This window comes from Durio zibethinus, chromosome 15 (genome assembly GCF_047325235.1).
Source record: "Durio zibethinus cultivar Kanyao isolate XHJ-2024 chromosome 15, ASM4732523v1, whole genome shotgun sequence".
Lineage (NCBI taxonomy): Eukaryota > Viridiplantae > Streptophyta > Magnoliopsida > Malvales > Malvaceae > Durio > Durio zibethinus.
The window spans coordinates 4,820,578-4,846,689 of NC_143176.1; the positions used below are offsets into that span (position 1 = coordinate 4,820,578).

At 32.5% G+C, this 26,112-nt stretch overlaps 3 protein-coding genes across 4 annotated transcripts; 2 read left to right on the top strand and 1 right to left on the bottom strand.

Moving 5' to 3' along the window:
• Window positions 1-227: 227 nt before the first annotated feature.
• LOC111302307 (beta-glucosidase 18-like) lies at window positions 228-4,493 on the top strand. Of its 2 annotated transcripts, none has more exons than XM_089744276.1 (12): window positions 228-459; window positions 547-613; window positions 697-755; window positions 856-931; window positions 1,010-1,084; window positions 1,177-1,264; window positions 1,340-1,592; window positions 1,678-1,793; window positions 2,861-3,113; window positions 3,195-3,297; window positions 3,586-3,688; window positions 3,913-4,391. In XM_089744276.1, the coding sequence occupies exons 1-12, from the start codon at window positions 292-294 to the stop codon at window positions 3,920-3,922; spliced, it is 1,371 nt and encodes a 456-aa protein (XP_089600402.1). In that variant the 5' UTR covers window positions 228-291; the 3' UTR covers window positions 3,923-4,391. The 2 variants fall into 2 exon arrangements, with proteins under 2 accessions (XP_089600402.1, XP_089600401.1); XM_089744275.1 differs by having other exon boundaries at window positions 237-459; window positions 4,047-4,493.
• Window positions 4,494-20,950: 16,457 nt separating this feature from the next.
• LOC111301937 (uncharacterized) lies at window positions 20,951-23,203 on the top strand. The gene is made up of 3 exons (XM_089744208.1): window positions 20,951-22,202; window positions 22,647-22,766; window positions 23,101-23,203. Exons 1-3 carry the CDS (start codon window positions 21,526-21,528, stop codon window positions 23,201-23,203), a joined length of 900 nt encoding a protein of 299 aa, XP_089600334.1. The 5' UTR covers window positions 20,951-21,525.
• A 1,509-nt stretch (window positions 23,204-24,712) lies between these two features.
• Window positions 24,713-25,722, bottom strand: LOC111302308 (putative 2' cyclic ADP-D-ribose synthase BdTIR). Its single transcript, XM_022898235.2, has 2 exons — window positions 25,042-25,722; window positions 24,713-24,939 (listed from the first exon to the last, which is right to left on the bottom strand). Exons 1-2 carry the CDS (start codon window positions 25,536-25,538, stop codon window positions 24,843-24,845), a joined length of 594 nt encoding a protein of 197 aa, XP_022753970.1. The 5' UTR covers window positions 25,539-25,722; the 3' UTR covers window positions 24,713-24,842.
• Window positions 25,723-26,112: the final 390 nt, after the last annotated feature.

Genomic DNA, 26,112 nt, shown 5'->3' on the forward strand with positions numbered 1-26,112 from the left:
TCATCTAATTTGATCAAGACCTCAGTTCCTACCCCCATAAAATAAAAAACAGCATAAGATAATTGGGTTTTTTCAATTGTACAAAGTTAGTGCAGTTCCAAATTAAAAAAGTAAAAAATGGAGCTGTCTACCATCATGAATTTATTGTTAACAACTTGTGCATGCAGGGACCAGGCCCGGTTGTCTATCAATAATTGGAATTTTTTTTATTCAAGCTTTTTGTTGTTATTGATCTTTATTACCATTCCTAACTTTGCTAGATTGTGCATTTTTTTTTTTTGCCTCACTAAGATGCCTTTTAATACCAACATTCAGCTCTCCTTCTTGTTTTTCTTTGTTGTAAATCTACTTTTTTCTTCAAGTTCTAATGCTCAAGATTTTGACAATGAAATCGAAGATGTCATAAGATTCCATTTCCCATGTAATTTTCTCTTTGGCACAGCTGTATCTTCATATCAGGCATGCAAGCTTTTCTTTCTTTGTTGAAATAATAGTTTGTTACTCTGTTGATTCCTTTGTTTTTCACATCTGGTTTTCATTTTATAGGTTGAAGGAGGATATCTTGATGATGGTAAAAGCCTCAGCAACTGGGATTTTTTCAGTCATATCCCAGGTAAACAGGCAATGCTGATTGCAGCAGAGCATATTAATATTTTATTTCCTAGTCAAACTTATTGTATCAATTAACTTTTTCAGGAAACATTAAAAATAATGATAATGGAGATGTTGCAGATGATGATTACCATCTGTTCTTGGTATTTTGCTTCTTTTAAGTTCATTTTTTTCTTGCTCTCAACCTATAGAAATAAGAAGATAAAAGTATGAATGTTGCTTTGTTTGTGTATGATATACCAGGAAGATATTGTGATTGCTCATTCTCTTGGTGTAAAAGCATATCGGTTTTCGATTTCATGGGCCAGAATTCTACCAAGTATGTCTTTGAAAGCCAGAATTTTACTTGATTGTAGGTAGATTATAACACTTTTGAGATCCTTCAATGCTGGAACAGGAGGTAGGTTTGGTGAAGTCAATCCAAGTGGGATCAAGTTCTATAACAAAATTATAGACAGCCTCTTGCTCAAGGGTAAGAGGTTCACAAACTTGGGGAAGAAAAATTTTGCTGGAAAATTGTTTCTTGAAAATGATATAATTGACTAAACAAATGCCTGAAAGCAGGAATTGAACCATTTGTGACAATACACCACTTTGATCACCCACAAGAACTGGAAGATAGATATGGGTCTTGGCTCAGTCCTCTGATGCAGTAATTTCTTTATCTCTTTTGTGGTTTTACCGAAGCAGTATGTTGTTAAGTTGCCTAATTTCAGTGCCCTTCTAGGGAGGATTTTGTTCTTTTGGCTGAAACTTGTTTTAAGAGCTTTGGTGATAGAGTCAAGTACTGGACAACTATCAACGAGGTAAATCAGTTTGCAGAAATGGCCTATGTTAGGGGAGTTTTTCCACCAGCTCATTGTTCCGCCCCTTTCGGAAATTGTTCTGTTGGCAATTCTGATGTAGAGCCTTTTATCGTTGTGCACAACATGTTATTGTCACATGCCAAGGCCGTTAACCTATACCGAGAACAATTTCAGGTTACACAATGAGATTCTTAAAATATTTTCTAGCTTGAACTTTGCTTGATGATATTTTTCTTACCCAAATTTGATGCTGCTGTAGCAAAAACAAGGTGGCTCTATAGGGTTAATTGCACATTCACATATGTATGAACCACTAAGAGATGGAGAATCTGATCGTCTAGCTGTAAATAGGGCTCTGGCTTTTACACTTGGCTGGTAAGTGATCTCAATCAAAGCACCAAACTGCTTTTGTTTTCTTTCTTTTAAAATTTATTAACACTAGAAGGAAAACCTATAGGAGGTAGCATTAAGGAGGTTATCCCAGCACCTGCAATCGCTTCTCTCTATCCCCAGGCTACGGCTTCCTTTGATAATTGCATTATATTTTGTTTCCGCTGAATTTACTGAATATTTAAGCAGCAAAGACATGCTCAATGACAGAACTTGAGATTGGTTTGGATCTTATTTGATGATGGACTGGATAAAACTATACAAGTTAGATGCTCTTTCCTTTTCAAGGACCACTTGATCCGCAACATTGCTTTGTCATACCTTTCAGCATCTCTGTCAAGCCTTTCAAAAAATTCGAAGTAACAACCAATTGAGTCACAATGATTATAACACTCTTCTGAAACACGGCCCAAAATTAATGTCATTATTAATTGTTGACAGGGCTGATGGAATATAACATACACAATCTTTGTGAACCAAAGCAAACCAGTCCAATCCCATTGACTTGAAGGACACGTTATTTTTATACAGGAGGCCGTAGTCTAGGAATAAATGAAGGAATTGCAGGTGTTGGGATTAGAACTCCGAACCTATTAAATGCCACCTCTTAAGGGTGGTTGTATAAACTAAGTTAAGCTCCGGTTTAACTTTAAATACACATTTGCTATATGTAATTACTAAAATAACAAATCTTGAATCCTTTTGAGAGTACAAGAGTCACATGCAAATGAAGATATGTAAAAGAAAAAGATTAAAAAGTTGTGACCTCCCCATCTGATCAGTCCCTCTCGGCACGCTTTTGCTTTTCCTTTTAGATTTTGAATATCTTTGTCATTTTTCACAACCTTTGTTGAATGCTCAAACAAGGTGCATTCAGCCTTCTCTTGGTTAATGACAACGGTAACCGAAGCAATTACCTTGTCCTATGATCGCAAGGGACAAAGATGCTATCAAGAACTGTTTTAAGTTGCATATGTTTTTTTACCTCTAAGCAGCAACATTACAGTAAAGATATGCTCCTCACATAGCATGAACAAGTTACCATAATGCAGGGCAATAGATCCTTTAGTGTTTGGAGATTACCCTCCAGAAATGCGTCAATACCACGTGAGTGAACTGCCAAGGTTTTCCCCAGAAGAAACTCAGCTTGTGAAAGGCAGTATTGATTTTATTGGCCTCAATCATTATTCAACATCATATGCCAAGGACTGCATCCATTCCCCTTGCATCCCAGGTGGAGATCATTTCATCAGAGGGTTTGCATACACAACTGGAGAAAGAGATGGCATTCTAATTGGAGAACCAGTAATTCCTTCTCTTGCTGTTGCTCTTGTTTCCACTTTTATCAGTTTATAATTACAAATTCACTTTGCTGTTTTTTGGCAGACTGGTGTTGAAAGATTTTATGTTGTTCCAAGGGGCATTGAGAAGATTGTTGATTATGTTTCAAAAAGATACAACAACATGCCCATATATGTAACAGAAAATGGTAACTTGCGGAGCTTTACGTTTGTCCCTTTATATAAATTTATGTTATTTTTTTTTATCTGTGAGTCCATTTTTCAAGCTTCAAATCCATGCAACTGAGTGCAGCCTTGGTAGCACTAGGCATATCAGTCATGTAGAAACTAATAGCTAGAATTTGAACCAGTAAAAGTAATGTTGCAGGTCCAATGCTGCCTAAATAAATTTATATGGATTCTGTTCCGTAACTTGACAACTGCTTGTTGATCATCATTTGGATTCTGTTCTATAATCCGAAAACTTACTCTCACAGGATATTCTCCACCACGTACTGAACAAGTGCCTGATTTGCTGCATGATGTCAACCGAATCAAGTTCCACGAGGGCTACCTTGCTGCTTTGGCCAGAGCAATTAGGTACTGAGTTTGTATTCTTTACCTAACGTATAGTTTGTTTTGCTTCTCTATTCTCGAACGAAAATTTTAATCCTGATTACTTGAGTAGCTATCTATAAGCAACAATTTTCTCCAACTCATAAGTGTAATGCCCCAATCCCACGATGAGATATTACAAGAATCTGATATATATAAAAACTTGAATCCCTGCTTGTGAAATCTGAACAAAACCGCAAAACTTTCAGGTCAAAATAAACATGGAACAATTCTACTTTGGTGCCGGTTTCCACAATTATGAGTTATGGGCCAGCCACGCTTCTGCACATTAGAACTTACCTAGCAGCTCTATTGACCTAGGACTGGGTTCTTATTTTGATAGGAATGGTGCTGATGTACGCGGATACTTTGTATGGAGCTTGATGGATAACTTTGAATGGACAGGAGGTTACAGCACAACATTTGGACTTTACTACATTGATCGTCAAACTCTGAAGAGGACTCCAAAGCTTTCTGCTAAATGGTATGAAGATTTTATTGCAAACAGAAGCAAAGGAAGCAACAGAGAAGGGTTCAAGAATGGAAAAGAGGGTTCTAAACGTTTTCCCAAAAGCAAAACTGTCATAACTTCCAGAGCTGAAGCTAAAGCCACAGAAAAGTGATGATGGTATCTACATTTCATCATCCCTATGCGTTGTAACGGTTTTGTGTCCGTATGACAAATTTGAAAACGAAATAAAAAATAACGGAATCGCCACCAGTTTTTTTTAGTTAGGTGCAATTGACCACCTATTAAAATATATCATTTTAATGAAATCTTAAAATTAATTAAAATTTATCAAAAGGATAATTTTTAGGGTCTGCGTAACAGTCTGAGTTCGAGAGTCGATTATATGTGGGAAAGGATTAGCACACCCACAATGTCCATTTAAAACGGTACCAATTAATTATGTGTTATCTGTAGGTTTTGATAAAAATAGTTTTATTTTCGGTGTTTGAAAAATAATTTCCTTGGTTTCCTTTGTTTGTTGAAATTTTAATTTTTTTCTTTTATTATTGTTCTATATTTATTGTTCAAATTTTATTTGAGAAAAATAAATTAGAACTCTTTTATTAAAATAATTCTTAAAATGTTTTAGTATGTTGGTAACATTAGAAGAACTCTTTTTCACCTTAAGATTTCTTAGGCATCGCTTCTCAAAATACCTTAAAATCTCATCATCGGAGGTTTGAATTTACTTTTTGCAAGAATTTTATTATGCATGCAATGCAAAATGCTAATATATTGATGCATGTATTCTATTCTCTAATGTTGATTTTTTTATTTGATTTCTTTTTTTATTTAAATTTTTGAAAAAAAAGAAAATTTTATTATATTGAAGTTTTTCTATAAATATTCTAATACATTGGTAATATTTAAAGAAATCTTTTCACCTAGGGATTTTGTAAAGCATCACTACTTAGAATACTTTTAGAATCCTATCATTGAAAAAAATTTTCTTTTTCTACATTTATATTATTATTATTTTTAATTTATTAGTAAAAAAAAATTTTTATGGTATTGAAAATTTTTATATAAATACTTCAATATACTGTTAGTATTTTAAAAAAATTTTTTCACCTAGAGACTTCGTAGGTATCATTACTCAGAATACTTTTGAATCTTATTACTGGATAAAAATTTCCTTTTTCTACATTTTTTTACTATTTTATAAGATTTATTCTAAAATTAACAAAATTATCAAAAAACTTTTATTATATATTTCATCATTTATTTCTGTTAATTATTATTATAAACAACAAAAAATTTATTCTAGTAAATTTGAACATTTTAATATGCATAAAAGTTAATAATAAAAATTTAAAATAACAACAATAATATATAAAAAAATTAAAAAAATTAAAAAAATTTTTTTTTACCTGAACTAGACCAATCAGTGATTTGGTGAACGTCGGTCTAGTCCGATGGTTCGGAGCCAATCTAGTTTGGGGTTTAGCGGTTTGGGGATGGTCCGGTGTGATCTGGGTCGATTCAGCTAGACCGATCAGAGGCTGAGGGAGAAGCAGGTCACCGGGTCGAGTGTGCGGACCTCGAGTCAGATCTTGGGCTGACGCATGGATCCTTTACAATTCAAAACGATGTCATTTTGACAGTTACTAGAAACAATGTCGTTTCGAGGTTAGGTCTTTTATATAAAAGTCATAATTTTTTTTTCAGCTCATTTTTCTTCCCTTCTAAAAAAAAAAAAAAACTCTCCCATTTCCTTTTGCGGACAAAACCCGAGGGAGCCAGTCAGTCATTGTCACCACCGTCGTCGTCTCTCCCATTGGTCGTCGACTACCAAAAAATTTTTAAAATTCACCCAATACTCCTGCCAACCTCTAGAGTCCAAATTTGAGCCTGGTTTTGCAAAAATAGGCTCCAAATGGCATAGATCCAGCCTGAAAGGTTCGGTCAAATTTATTTTTATTTGTATTATTATTTTTTGTTTGGCATTGTGGTCATGTTTCCAGAGGCTGAGTTTTTTTTTTTTTTGTTGGATTTGTGTTTGGCTTCTTGATCTTGGGTTTCTATTTGACCAATTTTTTTAAAAATCTGGTAGAACCTTAATTTTTTTTGCAGGGATTCTAGGTTTTTTTTTTTAAAATCAATGGCTTTCTTTTTGTGCAGGAAATGAGCTATATTTATAGAGCTTTTGGGATTTAAATCTCAGATTTTCAACAAGCTTGGACTTTTGATGGTCAAAATTCATGCTGCTAAGTTAGGCAGAGCGTCAGACGGCTATTGATGGTGGTAGTGGCTGGGATTTTAGACTTTCGGGGAGTGTGCATTTAATGCATTCATATTTTAGTCAAATCGATCATAACAGAAAAGAAGAAGAAGAAGAAAAAAAAAGAAAAAATATAATAATAATAATAATAAAAAAATAAATATAAAATGGTGTTTACAACTGCCCCTCTTTGCCTATTTTTAAGAATCAAGAATAAGACAAAGACAAACAAACAACTATTTTGTTTGGAAAGAAGAAACATTGAGCACAAAATCTTTTTTTTTTTTAAAGAGGTACTTTAAACAGAGGTTCAACGACATTTTTGAAAATTTAAAAAACTCCTATGAGTAAAGGCTCTACAACTTTTAAAAATTTAAAAATGCTTCTCTAGGCAGAGGCTTACAACTTTTGAAAATTTAAAAAGGTTCCTCTAAACAGAGGTTCAATGACTTTTGAAAATTTAAAGAAGCTTCTCTAAGCAGAGGCTTAACGACTTTTAAAAATTTAAAGAGAATCCTTTAAGCAGATGCTTAACAACTTTTAAAAATTTAAAGAGGCTCATCTAAGTAGAGGCTCAATAACTTTAAAAATCTCATCTTGAAAAAGCTCATCTAAGTAGGGCTCAACAACTTTAAAACTTTCTCTTGAAAGAGGCTCCTCTAAGCAGAGACTCTACAACTTTAAAAATTTTATCTTGAAAAAGCTCATCTAAGTAGAGGTTCAATGACTTTAAAAATCTCATTTTGAAAAAGCTTTTTTAAGTAGAGGCTCAACAACTTTAAAATTTATCTTGAAAAAGCTCCTCTAAGTAGAGGTTCAACAACTTTAAAAATTTCATCTTTTCTCGAAATGGAGTTATCATCTTTGAATAAGTAAATTTTTCTCTTTTGAAATCTTTTGTTTGATTATTATCTTCGTTCGAATATCAAAATCTTATTTTTAATTAAGAAATAGAAAGTCTCTATCCTTATTATAACTGCTCATGGATGCATGTACTGAGTGCTCTAAATACAATGCATGTAATGCAATCAAAATTATTCATTATAGTAAAAGGGTTCTCGAAATCTCTCACTTTTTTGCTTTTTTTTATCTGAATTCTCAACAATTACCATATGACCAATCTATTCTTAACATTTGACCATTGTATTCTTCCTTAACAATATTTTTCTTCTTCAAAAGTCTGCAACATCAATGTCTTGTCATGCTTTTTCATCCTTTTTCATCTACATTTGTCAACTTTTAAAAAGTAATACTGAGATCTTTTGTGTTTATTTTTCTTTTCATCATTTTAAGTTCAAGACAAACAAAATGTAATCACACATTTCTCCTACTTAATTATAAGGTGAACAAAAATATCAAATCAGAATAAAAGAATGAATAGGCGTTATTTTCAAAAGAAAGATAGCATATTTCATTATATTGATAATAAGTGCATAGATAGGAACAAAGGTACCTAAATAATGATTACTAGATAATCATGAACAAAATATTCCCAAATTCTCTTTTTAAAACTAAATCAGATGACTTTTTTTATTCTTCATAATTTGTCAAACTACACTTGCCCTTATGTTATGGGATATTCTCTTTATGATGCTTCTCATTTGCATCCAAACCACTTTTTTAGGTTTTCAGCTTAGATATGTCATTCTTTTTCACTTTTTGTTTTTATTCTTTTTGTTTTTTTATTTTTTAAAGTAAAATATTTCTTTATAGTATTTGAATTTATCAGAGTGGGTAAATCACCTCCATCTATCTCTGTCAAAATCAATGCCCCACTAAAAAAGGCTTTTTTCACCATATACGGGCCCTTTTAATTTGGTGTCTATTTTTTTATTGTCATGTTGATTTGGAAAGATCATTTTTCAGCTCTAAGTCTCTTTTCCTAAAACGACGGGGATGGATTTTTTTGTCATGTGCTCTCATTATCCTCTTTTGATATAATTGACCATGACAAAGTATTGTAAGTCTTATCTCTTCAATGAGGTTCAATTGTTCATAATGATTCTGAACCCATTCTACTTCCTCTAACTCTACCTTTATCAGGACTCTTAGTGAGGAATTTTCACTTCGACCGATAGCATAACTTCCATTCCATATATCAAAGAGAATGGGGTGGCCTTAGTAGATGTTTGGACTGATATTCTATAAGCATGCAAAGCAAAAGGCAACTTCTCATACCAATCTTTATAAGTAACAGTCATTTTTTTCAAGATTCTTTTGATATTTTTGTTTGTAGCCTCCACTGCCCTATTCATCTTTGCACGATATGGTGTCGAATTACAATGATGGATCCTAAATTAGGTGCACACTTTATTCATCATTTTGCTATTCAAGTTTTTGGCATTATCAGAAATAATTGTTTTTGAAAGCCTATATCTATATATTATTTATTTTTTTATGAACTTGCATACCACGAATCAGGTTACACTACCATATGATATAGTTTTTACCCACTTTATAAAGTAATCAATCTTCACAAAGATGAATCTATGTCCATTCGAAGCTTTTGGAGTGATGAGATTGATGACATCTATGCCCTACATAAAGAAGGCCATGAAGGAGCCAAAACGTGTAATGCTATTGAAAAAGCATAGATCTTGTTAGATATGGATCTTGTTAGATATAGATCTTGTCAGCATAGATCTAACACTTATGATATCTTTTAGCATAACTAATACAATCACTTTTTATTATCAACCAATAGTAACCGGCTCTCATAATTTGCCTAGCCATTATTTGACCATTTGTATGTGCCTCACAAACTCTATCATGCATTTCTTCAATAATCCTCTTCGCTTCAGCTACATTCACACATATTAAGAGCACTTGATCTCGACCCCTTTTATAGAGGACATTTCCATCCAAGAAAAACTCATAGCTAGAATTTTGATAGTCTTTTTATCATTTTTTGTTGCATGTTTTGGGTATTGCTGGCTTTTGATGTATTACATAAGGTCATAATACCATGGCTTTCCATCAACTTCTTCTTCGATACCTGAACAATGTGTTGGTTAATCCTTCACACCCAGTTTGATGGGTTAGATTTCAGTATTTGCATCTGTTTTAATCATTGTAGCTAGAGTAGCCAGTGCATTAGCATTTTGGTTTTCTTTTCTAGGTAAATGCTCGAACTGAACTTTTTTGAATTGTTTGACCAACTAAGAGATATATTTATGATACTGGATCAAGTTGAAATCTCTTCTTTCCCTTTCACCTTGTAATTGATAAATGACTAAAGTTGAATCTCTAAACACATCAAACACTTTGACTTTATTTTCAATCACTGCTTGTAGACCCATAACACAAGCCTTGTATTCAGTCATATTGTTTGTGTAATTAAAATTCAGCCTGGCTATGATGGGATAAATTTTCATGCATTATTAATTACAAAATCAAAGGTTTTACCGGGATTGACAACACTAATATAGGTGGATTTGACAAGTATTCTTTGATTTTGTCAAAAGCTTCTATTCATCATTTCATTCTCTTGGATCATGTTTTCTAAGAAGCTTGAAAATAGGATCACACTTGTAGGTGAGTTGAGAGATGAAGCGAGCAATATAGTTCAATCTCCCTAGAAAACCTCACATTTTTTTAAGGTACGAGAATGAGATAAGTACTGGATGGCTTGTATTTTATCTTGGTCCACTTCGATTCCTCTTTCACTGACCATAAAGCCTAATAATTTTCCTAATTTAGCACAAAATGTACATTTGACAAGATTAAACTTCAGCTAAAATCTTTTCAACCTGTCAAATAGCTTTTTAAGATTGACCATATGATTCTTTCTTTCATGAGATTTTATAATCATATCATCCATATATACTTATATTTCTTTATGCATCATGTTATGAAAAAGAGTTACCATTGTTCTTTGATAAGTAGCATCAGCATTTTTCAACCTAAAAGACATGACTTTGTAACAAAATGTCCCTCACATGGTTACAAATGTGGTTTTCTCCATATCATCTCAAGCCATCTTGATCTGATTATAGCTTGAGAAGCCATCCATAAAGGAAAATATGAAGTGCCTAGTAGTATTATCCACTAGAGTATCGATATGAGGCAGAGAAAATTTATCTTGGGGACTCGTCTTACTCAGGTATCGATAATCGACACATATTCTCACTTTTTCATCTTTCTTGGAAATTGACACTATGTTGGCTACCCATTCAACATATTTTACCACCTTTAAAAATCTAGCATCAAATTGCTTTGTCATCTCTTTTTAATTTTTATCAGCATTTTTAGCTTCATGTGCCTTAGCTTTTGCTGCACCGACTTATATTTTGATTTCAAAGGTAACTTATACTCTACAATATCAGTGCTGAGTTTGGGCATATCTTGGTAAGACCATACAAACATATCTATATATTATTGGAGCAACTCTTCTAGCTTTTACTTTTTAACTGGTAAAAGAGATGTACCAATTTTAATCTCTCTTTTGTTTTCATCATCTCCCAAATTCACTAATTTGATAATTTCTTAATGGGGTCCAATTGGCTTATCTTCATGTTCTATTAATTTTAACAAATAAAAAGGCAGTGTGTAATTATCTGAATCTTTCTCGTTATCAAGTTCATCAATATGAAATGAGTTTTCAAAATTGAATTTGAGATTATTGTCATGATTATCCTCGTGTTCATTATTTGAGACTCTGCGAAAGGTAGAATGAAGAGAACATTGGCATACAAAAATGAAATGGCAAGAAAATAATTAAGGTAGAATGAAAAGAGAAGTAATTCGAATGAATGAAAGTGAAAGCAAATAAAAAAAATGCTTTTATTAAAACAATAAATGTAAACACATCACAAAAGATCTCTAATGCTCGTAGAGAGTAATTAGAGATTTAAAGTTTCATAGTACATTACTTTTCAAAAGTTTTAAAGATAATAGGTAGCTTTATAACTTTTCAATTATCCAGCTCAAAATCTGAAAGACAAGGGTGCACGAACAGCTTTTTATTTTGACTATTCTTTTCTTTGTCATCCACCATTTGAATGGCTACCTTTGAAAACTCTTTCACAAATTTTGCACTTAGGGCTTCAAGCAAATCTTGGTAGATGCATCTTCTAGAATGGAAAGAATCCTAAAGGTATAAAATGACTATGGGCTCTGACTCTGGCTTATATCCTTAAAGATTGGCCATTCTCTTTTCTTTCTTCTCATTCACCATTTTCATTCTATCCCCTTTTATCGGTTTATAACCCAAGCTGAATTTATCTTTCTTTTAATATATGGTCGATGGCTTCGTGATTCCTTGCACATTCCTTTTAAGTTCAGTTTCAAGTTGCCATCCTATTCCAATGAGTTGCTTAACGACCATTTTAGTAGTCGTAGACAAGTATAATGAATATAACTTAGATCCCTTAGCCATATAGGTTGTATTGGTAATCTCAAAAGATCTATAAGAGCATTCTAATGCTTTATTTATTGATTCCACATAAAAAGTATTTACTAGTTGAGTTATTAGTAAATTTTTTTCCTCTGTCACACATGTCAGCTTTTCTTCAACAATGAATTTGACTTTTTGATGTAATGAAGATGGAACAACACCTGCCATATGAATCCACAACCTGTCCAATAAGTAACTGTATGAGGGAGAGATATCCATAACTTAGAATTTCATATTGAAAGAATCTGCAATGGCATTTCTATGTCTTTCAGCACCTTTCTTCGAGTTTCATCGAAGGTTCAAACTATTATATGACTAGACTTCATATAAGATCCATCAACAGATAGTTTTGCCAGAGTAGTCATAGGTATAACATTAATGGATGAGCCATTATTGATCAAAACCTTAGCCATTATATGACTTTTGCATTTTACAATAATGTAAAGAGTCTTGGTACTTTCTCAACCTTCAAGAAGAATCTTTTCGTCACTGAAAGAGATATAGTTTAAAATTACCAGATTATCAACAAGTTATTCCACGTATTCAATAAAGATATTGTGAGACACATATACTTGATTTAGCACTTTCAGCAAAGCGTTATGATGTGACTCTGAGCTAAGCAACAATGATAATAGTAAAATTTTAACTGGCATCTTGTTTAACTATTCTACCATACTATACTCACTATATTTTATTAGCTTTAAAAATTTACAAGCTTTATTCTCAGAGATTGGCTTCTGACATTTATTTTTTAAAGTTGCAATAGGATTATTCTAACTTCTCTCTTCTTCTCTCACTTTTGCTTTATTTTTTCTAGCTTTCTCTAACATTTCTAGAGTATAACACCTCTCACTTTAAGTTATACCTCTTACATCCATTATGTTTGTAACATCTGGATTAACTACAACATTACAATCATACTTACATGGTACTACTTTATCATTTTGGTATCAAAAAGGGCCAAAAACTTTAATTGTCACTACTGTTTGGAAGGTGGGCTTTTCTAGCATTGGTGTCGACTTTTTATCATAATAAATTATTGCTGGTCTACGCGTAAACTTATTCTTTGAATTAATGATAGACACTTCAATTTTTATCAACTCTTCTCGTTTTTTGTAAAACTCTATTCGACCTATATCTATCAACTTCTGCACCTCTTGATAAAATTGATGACAACTCTCGATAGAATGCCTTAAAGTACCTTTATGATAATTACAGCTCTCGGTTGAGTTAATCGCTTTAAAGCAATTTTGAGATTTTATTGACTTAAAGAAATTAACTTTAATAAGGCTTCAAACACTTTAGCCATCAGAGTCTTAACTTCATCTATCTTTTCCTTTACATGGCTTGTTTGCCCATCAATTAAAACATTTATTGATGGTCTGGTATGGTTCGGTAGAGGGTTCTCATTAACATTTAAAGTCCCTTGTTGGCTGGTTTTAAAGTTTAACACCTCTTCATTGATTAATCCATGCATTTTGCACTTCAAAATAGTATAGTTCTCAGTGGAATAACTTGAGTTTCCATAGTGATAATCACAATACACATTGGGGTCATACCATTTGAAAAATAGAGGTTTCAAAAGCTCAACAATAATAGGGGCCAGTAAATATTTCTCGACAAGCCAAGGGTATAAATCAATGTATGTTATGAGAATAAGATCAAAAGTGAGTTGTTCTTAGGTATTTCTTGGAGCTCTAGGACCACTACTTGGACTGAACCTCCTTTTTGGTATGTTAGGTGCAGTAAGACAGTTGTAAAAAAATATGGGTGTTCAAAAGGATGACTAAAACTGATGTGGATAAGTTGGTGGTTGTAGTGGCTGGTATGGCTAATATGGATAAGGGATAGAGGTAACATTGTTTATGGAAGGGTAATGGGTTTGGTACATTGGAATGGGGTATGGAGTGAAACCTCTAAACTATTGCCCTACATAGTTCACCGTTTGGGTTTCATTTTTTTTATGTTGTACCTTTTTTTGCATTGCTTATTTCTCATACATCAAGCTTGCCATTCTTTATAGCATTTTCAATAATCTCACTGGATATCACCATATCTATAAAGTTCTTAGTTGTATTACCTATTAGCCTTTCATAGTAAAGTGCTTTTAGGGTATTTACAAACAAGACAGTTGTTTTTTTTTTAGTGAAAGAAGGTTGTATTTACGTGACCATATCTCTTCATCTTTGTGCATACTCTTTAAAGTTTTCTATTATTTTTTTTTTCATACTCTATAGAGATTAACGGTTTAGAACCAGATCTATGACATTCCAGTGTTGTGTAAGAAATGCCCTAGTGAGCTCTTAACAAGAATGAATACGAGTCCTATCTAGTTGGACATACCATCTAGCTGCAGATTTCATAAGGCTATCCTAAAATACGTACATCAATAACTTTTCATCATGAGCATGTACTGTCATCTTATTACAATATATGGTGATATGAATCATCAGACATTTTGTGCCATCATATTTTTTAAATTTAAGGACCTTGAATTTAGGTGGAATGACTACGTCTGGGACCAAACATAGCTCGGTTGCATCCGTGAAGCCATAAAAATTCATTCCCTCTATGGCCCTAAGTCTTTCTTCTAATACTTTTATTTTTTGTTGGGTATTGGTATCTTCTATTTTCTCGAGTGTCTTTATCCTTAGCTTTTCTCTCTTTATGGGATCATCCAAATCAGGAATCAAGATTGGCTCAGGTGTTTTTTTGGGATTAACAAAATTTTGAAATTGTCCTGGAATAGGTGTGGATGTCATTCTTGGATAAATATTAGAATATCCACTAAAGTAAGAATTTATACTCTAGTTCTTTGAGAAGGTTGGGTCGATCATGGCTCAAACCCTGAAGGATAAACAGGATCTATCATATCTGATGATTCCTCTTAAAAGTTGGGATTTTCTTTCATTACTTTTCCCTTGTCAAGTTTCTTAAGCATAGCCATTATTATATTAATATCCCCTCTTAGTTCTTATTGAGCTTTCTCAATTCTTTCAAATCGACTGATCTATTCTTGTTTCATGATTCTTGTTTGAGTCATGGTATTGTATGAATAATGAGTAGGTTAAGTCGAGATTTTTGGTGGATGAGCTATTCTTGAACCTTTATTACCACAAACATTTTTTTGAAAAAAAATTAAAATGCCATGTGTCAAAAATTTTATTTTTATTTTTTTAAAACAAAACAAAAATGGTGTAGATGATGCATGAATGCAAGTGAGAATATTTGCTCTTAGATAAATTTCAACACTAAAAATTTTCATTAATTTCATACAACTTTTATTACATAGAATTTATCATCCTAGAATTATATCCATAAAAACATTTGACTTGATCATAATAGTTTTTCACCCCGTCTAGAAAGTTCACTAAGCATTGTTTATATTCTCCTATGGGATTGACATCTTTTCTTAACGCTTCTACCTTTTCAACTATCTCCCATGCTTTTTTCATTACCTTGCAAACTGGACTGGTTATGTGCTCTATGTATTGTTACCTCCCTAAGCATTCTGCTCTCCATCTCATTTCAAGCATCTCTTTTCGAATCACATGTGAAGATTCAATCTTTTTTCCTTTACTGTCACTCATCTATTATTGTTGAAATATGGTTTTTGTGGTTTTACAGTTGTAGCTCCAACCTTTGGAGTATCTAGTGAAGTAATTCTTTTTCGTTTAGGACTTTAAGGTGTTTTTTTTTTTTTTTTGAGCATGGGTTTCAACCTTTCATTCTCTTTTTGGCATTCTACCAATCTTGCTGAAGCTATAAAGTATAAACCCTTCTAATTTTGGCATTCTTGAGAAATTCTGATGGTCTCTTCTTGCTTTTTTTGAGCTTTGCTTTTTTATTGGTTCATTTCCTCTCGAAGCTCATCCATTTCACATTATCGACTAAGGTAAAACTTGGTGACTTTTTTTTATTTTGAATTAAACTCGCAATCTTTTATTTTCTTAGTGCAGATTTTTCAAATCATTGTTGGCCACATCTCGTTCTTTTATGATCTTTTCTAATCTGCTCCCTTGTATTTTTACTTTATATTTCAATTGTCCCACATTCTCGCGAAGTCTCAAATTTTCTTTTTTTATTTCTTCTTTTTCAGCTTCTAATTCTTTCTTGACAAGCTCAACTTCTGATAATTACACTTCTATCAAAAGATTAGCAAATTGATGTGAGCTATTATCAGGAGGGAGTACTATGTCTTTAGGCTGTTTTGCTTTTCAATATGATAATCAGGGGTAAATTATCGATAAAGTCCCCAATATCATTCTTCATATTTTTTTCCATGTTTAGATTAACTGCTCTGAGGTTCTTGGTGGATTCGATTCCCCGTAAGTGAATTCTACTTGGATCAGGCCATGAGCAATAAGAACAAACTGTTTTGCACCAAATTGGCTAAGCACCATCAACGGAGCATAACTTACAACACCTCATAGCCCTAACAATGGTATCCACGGCTCGTTTCCTTTATGATACAATAAGGGCACTCGAGGCATCTAAGGCGTTATCCATTCAATTTCATCCTTGGTAAGCTTTCACAAGAACAAAACCCACTCTTTCTTGGTCTTCAATGTCGGCCATTGCCTTTTGTAAAACTTTTCGATTGGTGCTTTATATCAAAGATATGATTTTAAGAATGCACTCTTCCTATACTTAAAATGACTTTTGACCCATATAATAGTGGTGCACATCTTATGAACTGTCCATTTCTATTTTATCGATAAAAATTCAATGACCAGATGGTTTCTGCTAAGACTGCTGGCGCAAGATTAATTGCTTGGATTTCAATTTGCTCAAAAAAATCCACCACAGTTATCTTAATATAACCTAAAGTCTTCAGGAAGATTATCATGCCATACAATGATAGAGCAAATACAACCATGCCTTAGTCATCATTTAAATGCTCTTAAATAAAATGTTAGAAAAAATCCTAATGGATACCGAGATGTTCACCTTTAGGCTTTGCAAAAAAATTTATGGTTTCTACTTTTATCCCCATAAGCTTGGCCAACTTTTTACGATAACTTGATTTCAGCTTTTGGGTAAATATTTTATCATGACACTGTAATTCTATCCCAAGCAAAACTGAGTACTCTTTAATAGTTGGCACCAAATCTTTATGATTAAAAGTGAAGTATTTATAGGACAGATCCCAAAATTGTATAGCTATTCTAATCAACTATTCGTCCATCACTACCAAAATAAGGGATGCAATCTGCCCATACTTCTTACAAAAGTTTTTTTTTTTTTTTCATTTAACTGACCCCAGATAATGGCTAAGTCTTCTAAGTCATTTTGTGTGAGATCCAAATGCACTTTCTTGGGAAACTCTGACACATAACCTTAGGCAAACAATCTCTATTTTTTTGCTGGGCTTCCTTTGACCAAATATATACTTCATTATATGACTCACATGGGACATTGACAGAGGATGAGCAAATCTGTAGTTTTACATGATCCATGAAGACTACTTAGAAGAAAAGTGTCCTAAAGCAAATATCTCGATGCAAAACTGTATGATATGATTTATGTAAAAAGAAAAAAAAAGGAAAATAAAATCGAGTTAGTGTGAGGATGTGGTTTGAGATTGAAAAGTTTTTTTTTTTGTTTTGTTTTCATTTTTGTTTATGTTTCTTATTACACACAACTTTTATTCCTACATGCTTTGGTAGTTTTTAAAAAAGATGGGCAAAACTTTACCTAAGGTTAGCCTCTTACGGCTTATTATATGCTTGGTTCAGGTTCATATATATTTGAAGGTTCTCAAATTACTCCTCATTGTCATTCACGCAGGACTAGTAAAGCACCTCGATTCTCACCCATTACAGACTACGAACGAAAAAGGTTCAATTTGAGTGAAAGTATTTCACTTGCCATTACAGAAGTTATCACCTCATGAGAGCGTAGGTACTTTACTTTTTCCTATAAGAGATGGAGCCCGAGTATAAAGCTCATGCATGAGATGCATTGTGTCATTGTGTGTGCATGTTTCCTAATTTATTGGGAATAATACATACGAAAATAAATAAATAAATAAAAGTAATGCGTATAAAAATTTTTCATTTTTGGTTTGTTTTTTATTTGTTTGGCTTTTTCGAAAGCAAAAAGAATCTAGGAATTAAAAAAAATACCAACTAAGACTGTTTAAATTAAAATTTAAGGATAACACGTAGTTAATTTTGGCTTGACTCTTAAAAACAAATGGGTTCCCCAGTGGAGTCATCAAGCTGTCGTAATGTTTTTGTATCCGTTAGACGAATTCAAAAATAAAATAAAAAAATAACAGAGTCACCACCAATTTTTTTTAGCTAGGTGCAATTGGCCACCTATTAAGACATATCCTTTTAATGAAATCTTAAAATTAATTAAAATTTATCAAAAGAATAATTTTTAGTGTCTGTGCAATAGTATGGGTTCAGGAGTCGGTTACTTGTGAGAAAAGACTAGCACCCTCATAACACCCGTTTAAAACGGTACCAATTAATTACGTGTTATTTGTTGATTTTGATAAAAACAGTCTTATTTTCGATGTTTGAAAAATAATTTCCTTGGTTTCAATTGTTTATTGAAATTTTGATTTTTTTCTTTTATTATTGTTCCATATTTATTGTTCAAATTTTATTTGAGAAAAATAAATTAGAACCCTTTTATTGAAATAATTCTTAAAATATTTCAGTAGTTAGTAACATTAGAAGAACTCTTTTTTACCTAAAGATTTCTTAGGCATCGCTTTTCGGAATACTTTAAAATCTGATCATCGAAGGTTTAAATTTACTTTTCGTAATAACTTTATTATGCATGCAATACAAAATGCTGATATATTGATGCATGTATTCTATTCTCTAATGTTGATTTTTTTATTTAATTTCTTTTTTATTTAAATTTTTGAAAAAAAAAGAATTTTTATTATATTGAAGTTTTTTAATAAATATTCCAATACATTGATAATATTTAAAGAAATCCTCTCACTTAGGGATTTTATAAAGCATCACTATTCTGAATACTTTTAGAATCCTATCATTAGATAAAATTTTTTTTTTCTACATTTATATTATTATTATTTTTAATTTATTAGTAAAAAGGAAAATTTTTATATAAATACTCCAATACACTGGTAGTATTTAAAAAAAATATCCTCACTTAGAGATTTCGTAGGTATCACTACTCGGAGTACCTTTGAATCTCATTGTTGGTTAAAATTTTCTTTTTTCTACATTTTTTTACTATTTTATAAGATTTATTCTAAAATTAACAAAATTATCAAAAATTTGTATTATATATTTCATCATTTATTTATGTTAATTATTATTATAAACAATAAAAAATTTATTTTAGTAAATTTGAACATTTTAACATACATAAAAGTTAATAATACAAATTTAAAATAACAAAAATAATATATAAAAAATCTAAAAAAATTTTAAAAAAAAAATTTACCTGAACTGAATCGATCAATGGTCCGGTTGACACCAGTCTGGTCCGATTAGTTCGATGGTTCAAATCTAATATGGTTTGGGTTCAGCGATTCGAGGACGGTCCGGTTCGATCTGGATTGATTCAACTGGATCGATCAGAGGCTGAGGGAGAAGTGGGTCATTAGGTTGAGTGCGGGCACTCCAAGTCAGATCTTGGGCTGATGCATAGATCCTTTACAATTCAAAACGACGTCATTTTGACAGTTACTGAAACAACATCGTTTTGAGGTTAGGACTTCTATATAAAAGTCATAATTTTTTTAGCTCATTTTCCTTCCCTTCTAAAAAAAAAAAAAACACTATCCCCTCTCCTTTTGTGGACAAAACCTAATGGAATCGGTCGATCGTCGTCACCACTAGGGGTGTAAATGATACATTAGTACTCGCAAGCTACTCGGGTTCGATTCGAAAAAAACTCGAATTCGGTTCGATTATTGTCGAGTCGAGCTCGAGCTCGAGTAGCTCGACTTATCGATCGAGCCGAATTCGAGTATTCTTATATTTGACTCGAGTAGCTCGCGAGCCTAATCGAGCTTTTATATTTAAATATATTTTTATTTTTTTTAATTAATAAAATATTTCGAATCCAAGTTCGAGCATGAATAATCGAACTTTTGTCGAGTATACGAATCGAGCTTATTTTTACATATTAATCGAGCTTAATCGAGCGAGCTCGAGTAGCTTGAATTCAATCACGAATCGAGCTCGAGCTTGAAAAATAAAACTCGATCGAGCTCGAGCCGAGTATCGAGCCCCGAGTTGTGAGTCGAGCTCGAGCTCGAGCTCGAACTTCTCACTACTCGGCTCGGCTCGGCTCGTTTACAGCCCTAGTCACCACCACCATTGGTCGTTGGTCGCTGTCGTTGGTGATAAAATTTTTTTTAAAATTCACTTAATACTCCTCCCAACCTCTAGAGTCTAGATCTGAGCTTGATTTACGAAAATAGGCTCCAAATGGCATAGATCTGTCCTGGAAGGTTCGGTCGATTTTTTTTTTGTTTGTGTTGTTTTTTTTGTTTGATGCTGTGGTCCTCATTTCCAAAGGCTGAGTTTTTTTTTGCTGGGTTTGTATTTGGTTTGCTTGATCTTAGGTTTCTGTTTGACAAATTTTTTTTTAAAAATCTAGCAGAACCTTTTTTTTTTACAGGGCTTCTGGTTTTTTTTTTTTCCTTTTTTAAATTGATGGCTTTCTTTTTGTGTAGGCAATGAGCTCTATTTATAGAGCTTTTCTGATATTCAAATCTCAAATTTTTTGAGATTTAGATCCCAGATTTTCAACCGACTTGGACTTTTGGTGACCAAAATTCACGCTGCCAAGTTAGGTAGGGTATCAGACGACTGTCGGTGGTGGCGGTAACTAGGATTTTAGACTTTCGGGGATGGTGCATTTAATGCATTCATATTTTAGTTAAACCGATCAGAACAAAACAAAAAGAAGAAAAGGAAAAAGAAAGAAAGAAAGAAGAAAAATAGAAAAAGAAAGAAAAAAATATAATAATAATAATTATAGACACCCCATTTTGTTCGGAGTTTTCGTCAATGGCAAGTTTGATACAAGCTCAATTGTAGAATTTTATTTATTTTAAAATTTATTTTATATTTATCATATTTATTTATTTATGTTATTTAGTTTTAGTTTAATTTCATCATTATCTGTTTTTTTTTTTTTTTTTGAAGGTTGGACTTAATGGGAGGAAGTGAGCGGTAGTAATAGGGTTGGAGTGGGATTCAGGAAGATAAATTTCGGTTTTCTTTATAACACAAACATAATCACAATTGTTTTAAAATTCTCATAAGTTTAGTCCTATAAATAACAGAAGAATCAATGGGAGAGAAAAGAGAGAGATCATAAACGAATCACAGAAAAAAATCCAAAGATCAAAAACACGCAAGAAAATCAGCAGTGAAATAGAGAAATTGGCATAGCTTGTGTTTAGAGCAGCAACATGTAGTAAACCATCGTGTAGAGTCACCAGCTGGTGGGAAGAAGCAAGGAAAGAAGTGCCCTGACTGAAAGTCTAAGAAAGAGAGAAGCAAACCAGAAAAGTACAAAGATTTTATAAAGCCAACAAATTAATTTTTGAGAGATTTTAGTTCAAAAGCCCATGTGCTCACAAGCTCCAATTCCCATTCTTGTGAAGAGTTTTGTTTATTTTCATCAATGACATAGCAGGAGGCCGGAACGGAGGAGCCGAGAAGGCAGTGGCAGTGGAGTTCACGACGATGAAGCCACAGCTGATGGTGGAAGCACCAAAGGTAGTTGATGCAGTGCAATTCTACAAGATCGCGTTCCACGCTATCGCTAATGGCTGTACTCTTTACCCCAAGTGCAAGGCTAAGCAGGAGCTTCATATCCTCTCTGTTCAGCTTGAGCTCACTGGCTTTACCATTCTCGTATCTGACATCGCTGATGACTCTGCTCCGGTGAAAAGTGAGGAAACTGAATGTGTGCTTTGCACCAAGACTGAGGATGTGAAAGCTGTTATAGCCAAAGTCGTGAGCGCTGGAGCCGTTGCAGAGGGCAGCTATGCATGCTGTGGTGGACATGTGGGCAACGACAAGGCTCCCTATGGATACAATTGGCTCATCTGCTCTCTTGCCAAGAATGCTGCTAACGTCCCTACACTATTGGGATCTGGTTCCTTTTCGCTTTTGAATTTTGAAAAGAGTATAGAAAATAGGCAGGGGAAGCCTATACCTGCCTATCTGCGTTGGCCTCATATGCAAGCTGATCAAGTTCGGGGGCTAAGTATAAGGGAAATTAATGGGAGGTTTTGGAAGCATCACCGATCTCCTTTATGGTATATGATTAACGTAATAAAAAAATTGTACAATCTTGCAGATCTTTCTTTCACATCTATTCATATCCCACATGCAAAAACCCATTTTTTAACTTGTAAGTGAGAATATAAGGCCAAGATTCAAAGACTTTACAATTATATATATATATATATATATATATATATATAAAAATAGCATTTCTTGGCATCTTCCCTTGATTGTTACTATTAATTATATAGTAAAAGTAGCTTGAACCACCAATGATTTTGGCCCTAAACAATTAATTTAAAATTAATTTTTGAGTGAACCCTATGCTTAATCTAATTAATTTATATAATCACATTAAAATGTGACATTCAATGGATTTGAAGGTTAAATTTTAATACTTATGATTCCTTCTTTTATATCGATCTCCTATGTTAAAAAAAATAATTTGAGTATCCTAAAGTTTATTCGTAAAGTTTGATTTGGCTAGAAAATCTCACAATTTTACAATCTTTTCCATCAACTCATATGTTACAGAATACTTTTTCAAAATAAAAAACCTTTATAAATTTTGGCAGGAGCAACCCAACAAATTTTAAAGCTACAATAAAGGCAAAATTTTGGTGGGGTTCCATAAGCCTAATTAACACTGTGAACTCAATCCATGTTCCACCAAAATTTACTGCAACTGCACTTCAGTATTAAAGCCTTGAGAAAACGATTTGCAGATTCAGATCCTAAGAATCTAAACAATCTTTATCGTCTCACCCTCTCACACCTCACCCACCAATTTTCATTTCAAGACTAGTAGTTAAGAATGTTGGGTTGCTATACTTGACAGTTGCACATGTACATATTTCAAAAACATGCTACACTAGTCTTGACAAAAACTTTGAATCATCAAAATGTAAGTCATCAAATCAAGTAATAAAAGAGAGAATGAGCTAAAACACTAATCGGTAGTACTGGGAATTGCTTAGGGAGACAAATAGTTGACAGGTATGAACTTGGGAGCTGAAATAATGATGGCAGTAGTGGGGTTGTCGGCATTGCTTTTGAGAATATTGATGTAAGGTTTGCAACAGAGATGATTGAAGTGATGAGGTACGTGTTTCACCGGATTCTGACAGGGTGACCTTCCGTTTTCTCGACTTATCTTCCTTACTCCGACGCTGGCTCGTTTCTTTATTGGTACTAATAACAAAGGTTCATTATCTACAATTTATTCATCTCAGGTTAGTTTCAGGTTCAAATAGAAATGAAGAAAGAGAAAAATAAGAGAAGCCCTTTTTTTTTTTTTTTTTTTTTCTTTTTCAAGAAATTACCTCTACGGCAAATAATTTTATACGATGTATAAATCAATTCAGTTAAATTATTAAAATTTGAGGCACATACAGTTGACTAATTGTTAGATTTTAGTTCTTTAAATTTTTATTTCCAAATCCCAATTCCAAACCTAATCATCTTTTGTTTTCTTTAACTTTTGTGTATTATTTCTCTAATGGCGGCTATGGAGGTAATGCTGAGAATGGTGAAATTTGCAAAGCTCAAATTGCGCGTATGTTACTTTGTCATAGAGGTGGTCAACTTAGGGTTTTTATTCTTTTCTTGCTTTTTCCTTTTCCTTTAATGGTGGGTTTGAATCAAAATTTCAGTCAAGCCTGGAAAGGGTTCAAATCTAAACTTGATTCTTCCTTCAAATATTTAAAGTGAAAGGCAGTTTTGTTAAATTTCGAGATTTTTTTTGGAATAATTTAATTATTTAATGTTCAGTTCATATTACTAGTTCTAATAATAAACACAAAGAAAACGACGATTTAGCTGGCATGAGTTTTGGAATTGAATTAATTTAATACCCTAATTGGCTGATGTTCTTCTTAAAAAAAAAAAAACCCTGAAATCGACAAATTAAAATATAGTACTTGAGACTTTATTTCATATTTTTTTAATTAAAATTTGATTATTGAAATTAAAAGTCTATTTCATTTTGCATGCGTATTAATTTAAGGCAATATGAAATAAATATCACCTAAATATTGCAGCCATCAAAATGAAATACCAATTCAATATTTATAAATTGTAATGCCAAAACCCAATCATATATGAAGGGATGTGATGTTAAATGTTTAATTAATTGTACTAAATCAAGTTAGAATCATTAATTACTAAGTCATGAAAAAATTGATGATAGGGCTAATATTGGTTAGATTAATTAATTTTCAAAGAGTAAATTATGTCAATTTATGCAATCAAGTTCAAAGAGCAATTTCACATATCCTTTTCATAATTAAAAAAAAAAATTCTTGTTAATTTATATTCCTGTCTTCTAATTTGTTGATAAAGCAATTTTCAATTCATAATCGTATATGATACTCAAAAGGAAAACAAAATGAAGCCACTTAATAATGCACTAAGACTTAGAATAGCCATGAAACTAATCTTTTAATTTTATTTTAACATCAAATTCTGTTTCTCTAATCATCAATTAATAAAATAAAAACCTAAATAGGTATGAATATCATTAAGTTGAATCTTATTACAAACGATTGTACAAATGAACCAAAGATTTAAAAGTATACGTATGTTTCTTTTTCTTGTTTCAGTTACAAAGTGTACAAGTAAAAGAAGACGAACAAAGGACAGAATCATTAGGCTTATTAACACGAATTGAATAATGCAAATGAAAACATAGAAAATGTGATGAAGAAATATTAACACTCTTGGATGGCATCACCATAGCTTTGAGCCTGATCAAAGAGTCATTGGAGTAATCTTCAATCCAATCTCTTAAACATCTGCTCCTCACTTTCCATCTCAATCAAGCTTTCGATCACAATTTCTGAAGCACTTGTCACCACATCCGACCAATTTCTAAATAACATTGAAAAAAAACTAAGTAAAAAGATTTCCACAAATTTATGAAATTAGCCAAAGAATTAAGATGATAGCCAATAAAAGACTGATTCATCTTACCCGTTTAAAGAGTCGAACGTGAGCCCTACGGTATACTTTGCTTGCTCAAGAGCTAATTTGAACCTTTGGAAATCCTTCGCTGGAACTCTATTGTTCTCAACACGAAGTTGTGAAGGCTTAATGTCGCAAAAGATGGGAATGACCTTCTTCTTAGACTCCATAATAAGAGCTAATTCATGAAGGCAGAAGTAGGACTGGCAATAATTTGGTGAGAAAACAGTAACACCAATCTTAGAATTCCTTATCGCGTTATCGATGTTGTCGAACAACTTATCTCCTGGTTTCATATTCTTGTTGTCCAAGAAAGGTTGTAGGTTTAGTCGTGAAAGGTGATCGTAGAGTAAGGTTGCTATAGTTCTCTTGGTGTCAATGCCTCTATGATTAATAAAAACATCAAAAGCTTTATTTGTCATAAAACGAATTGCCATCTTACTTGGTGATGTTTGGCGAGCAAGAAAGCTTCGATGGAAGTTCATCATGGCTGCTGGCATATGCATGTTTTCGATCAAGAAAGAAAATAAAGGAAAACCCTAATTATATTTTTCTCTATCAACCTTTTTTCTTCTGTGGCTTGTCTCTCAAGATTGTTGGCTGCTAATGGTATATATAGAAGTCTCTAATTGAATGATTTGGCCTAAAAGTTCATTCTAAATGTTGGATTTAGAATATTCGCTTACAAGCATTTTTACTTCTATAGTTGAATTGAAAGAAAGAAAATATGAAAGATTGAACAATTTAGCGACGACGTGTAATTGGTTTTGACAACGGGAAGTAAGGAAACAAAAACCTTGACCAATTCTATGCCTTTCGAAAATTTTCATTGTCCCTTCAAACAAGTTACATTGAAACCTCTCTTTCTTTTTGTTTCTCTTTTTCTTTTATATTTTATGGGAAAAATAATTTTGACTACAAACATTTTACATTTTTACCATATTATGAAAATAAATAAATAAATATGAAAAATTATTTGATTCATTATCAATGGAATTTTTAGATTTTATAAATAAAATTAACAAAATAACATATATTCCTTAGATTATATTTAAAAAATAAAAAAATAATTAAAAAATG

Excerpts from the sequence above, each read along its gene's own strand:
- LOC111302307 (XM_089744275.1), top strand. The coding sequence starts at position 292 with ATGCCTTTTAATACCAACATTCAGCTCTCCTTCTTGTTTTTCTTTGTT. Across the intron at positions 1,265-1,339 it reads TGGCTCAGTCCTCTGATGCA|GGAGGATTTTGTTCTTTTGG; the intron begins GTAATTTCTTTA and ends GTGCCCTTCTAG. Across the intron at positions 3,689-4,046 it reads GCTTTGGCCAGAGCAATTAG|GAATGGTGCTGATGTACGCG; the intron begins GTACTGAGTTTG and ends TTATTTTGATAG.
- LOC111302308 (XM_022898235.2), bottom strand. The coding sequence starts at position 25,538 with ATGCATATGCCAGCAGCCATGATGAACTTCCATCGAAGCTTTCTTGCT. Across the intron at positions 24,940-25,041 it reads ACGTTCGACTCTTTAAACGG|AAATTGGTCGGATGTGGTGA; the intron begins GTAAGATGAATC and ends AATGTTATTTAG.
- LOC111301937 (XM_089744208.1), top strand. The coding sequence starts at position 21,526 with ATGAAGCCACAGCTGATGGTGGAAGCACCAAAGGTAGTTGATGCAGTG. Across the intron at positions 22,203-22,646 it reads ACCCATTTTTTAACTTGTAA|GAGCAACCCAACAAATTTTA; the intron begins GTGAGAATATAA and ends AAATTTTGGCAG. Across the intron at positions 22,767-23,100 it reads TTTACTGCAACTGCACTTCA|TAGTGGGGTTGTCGGCATTG; the intron begins GTATTAAAGCCT and ends TAATGATGGCAG.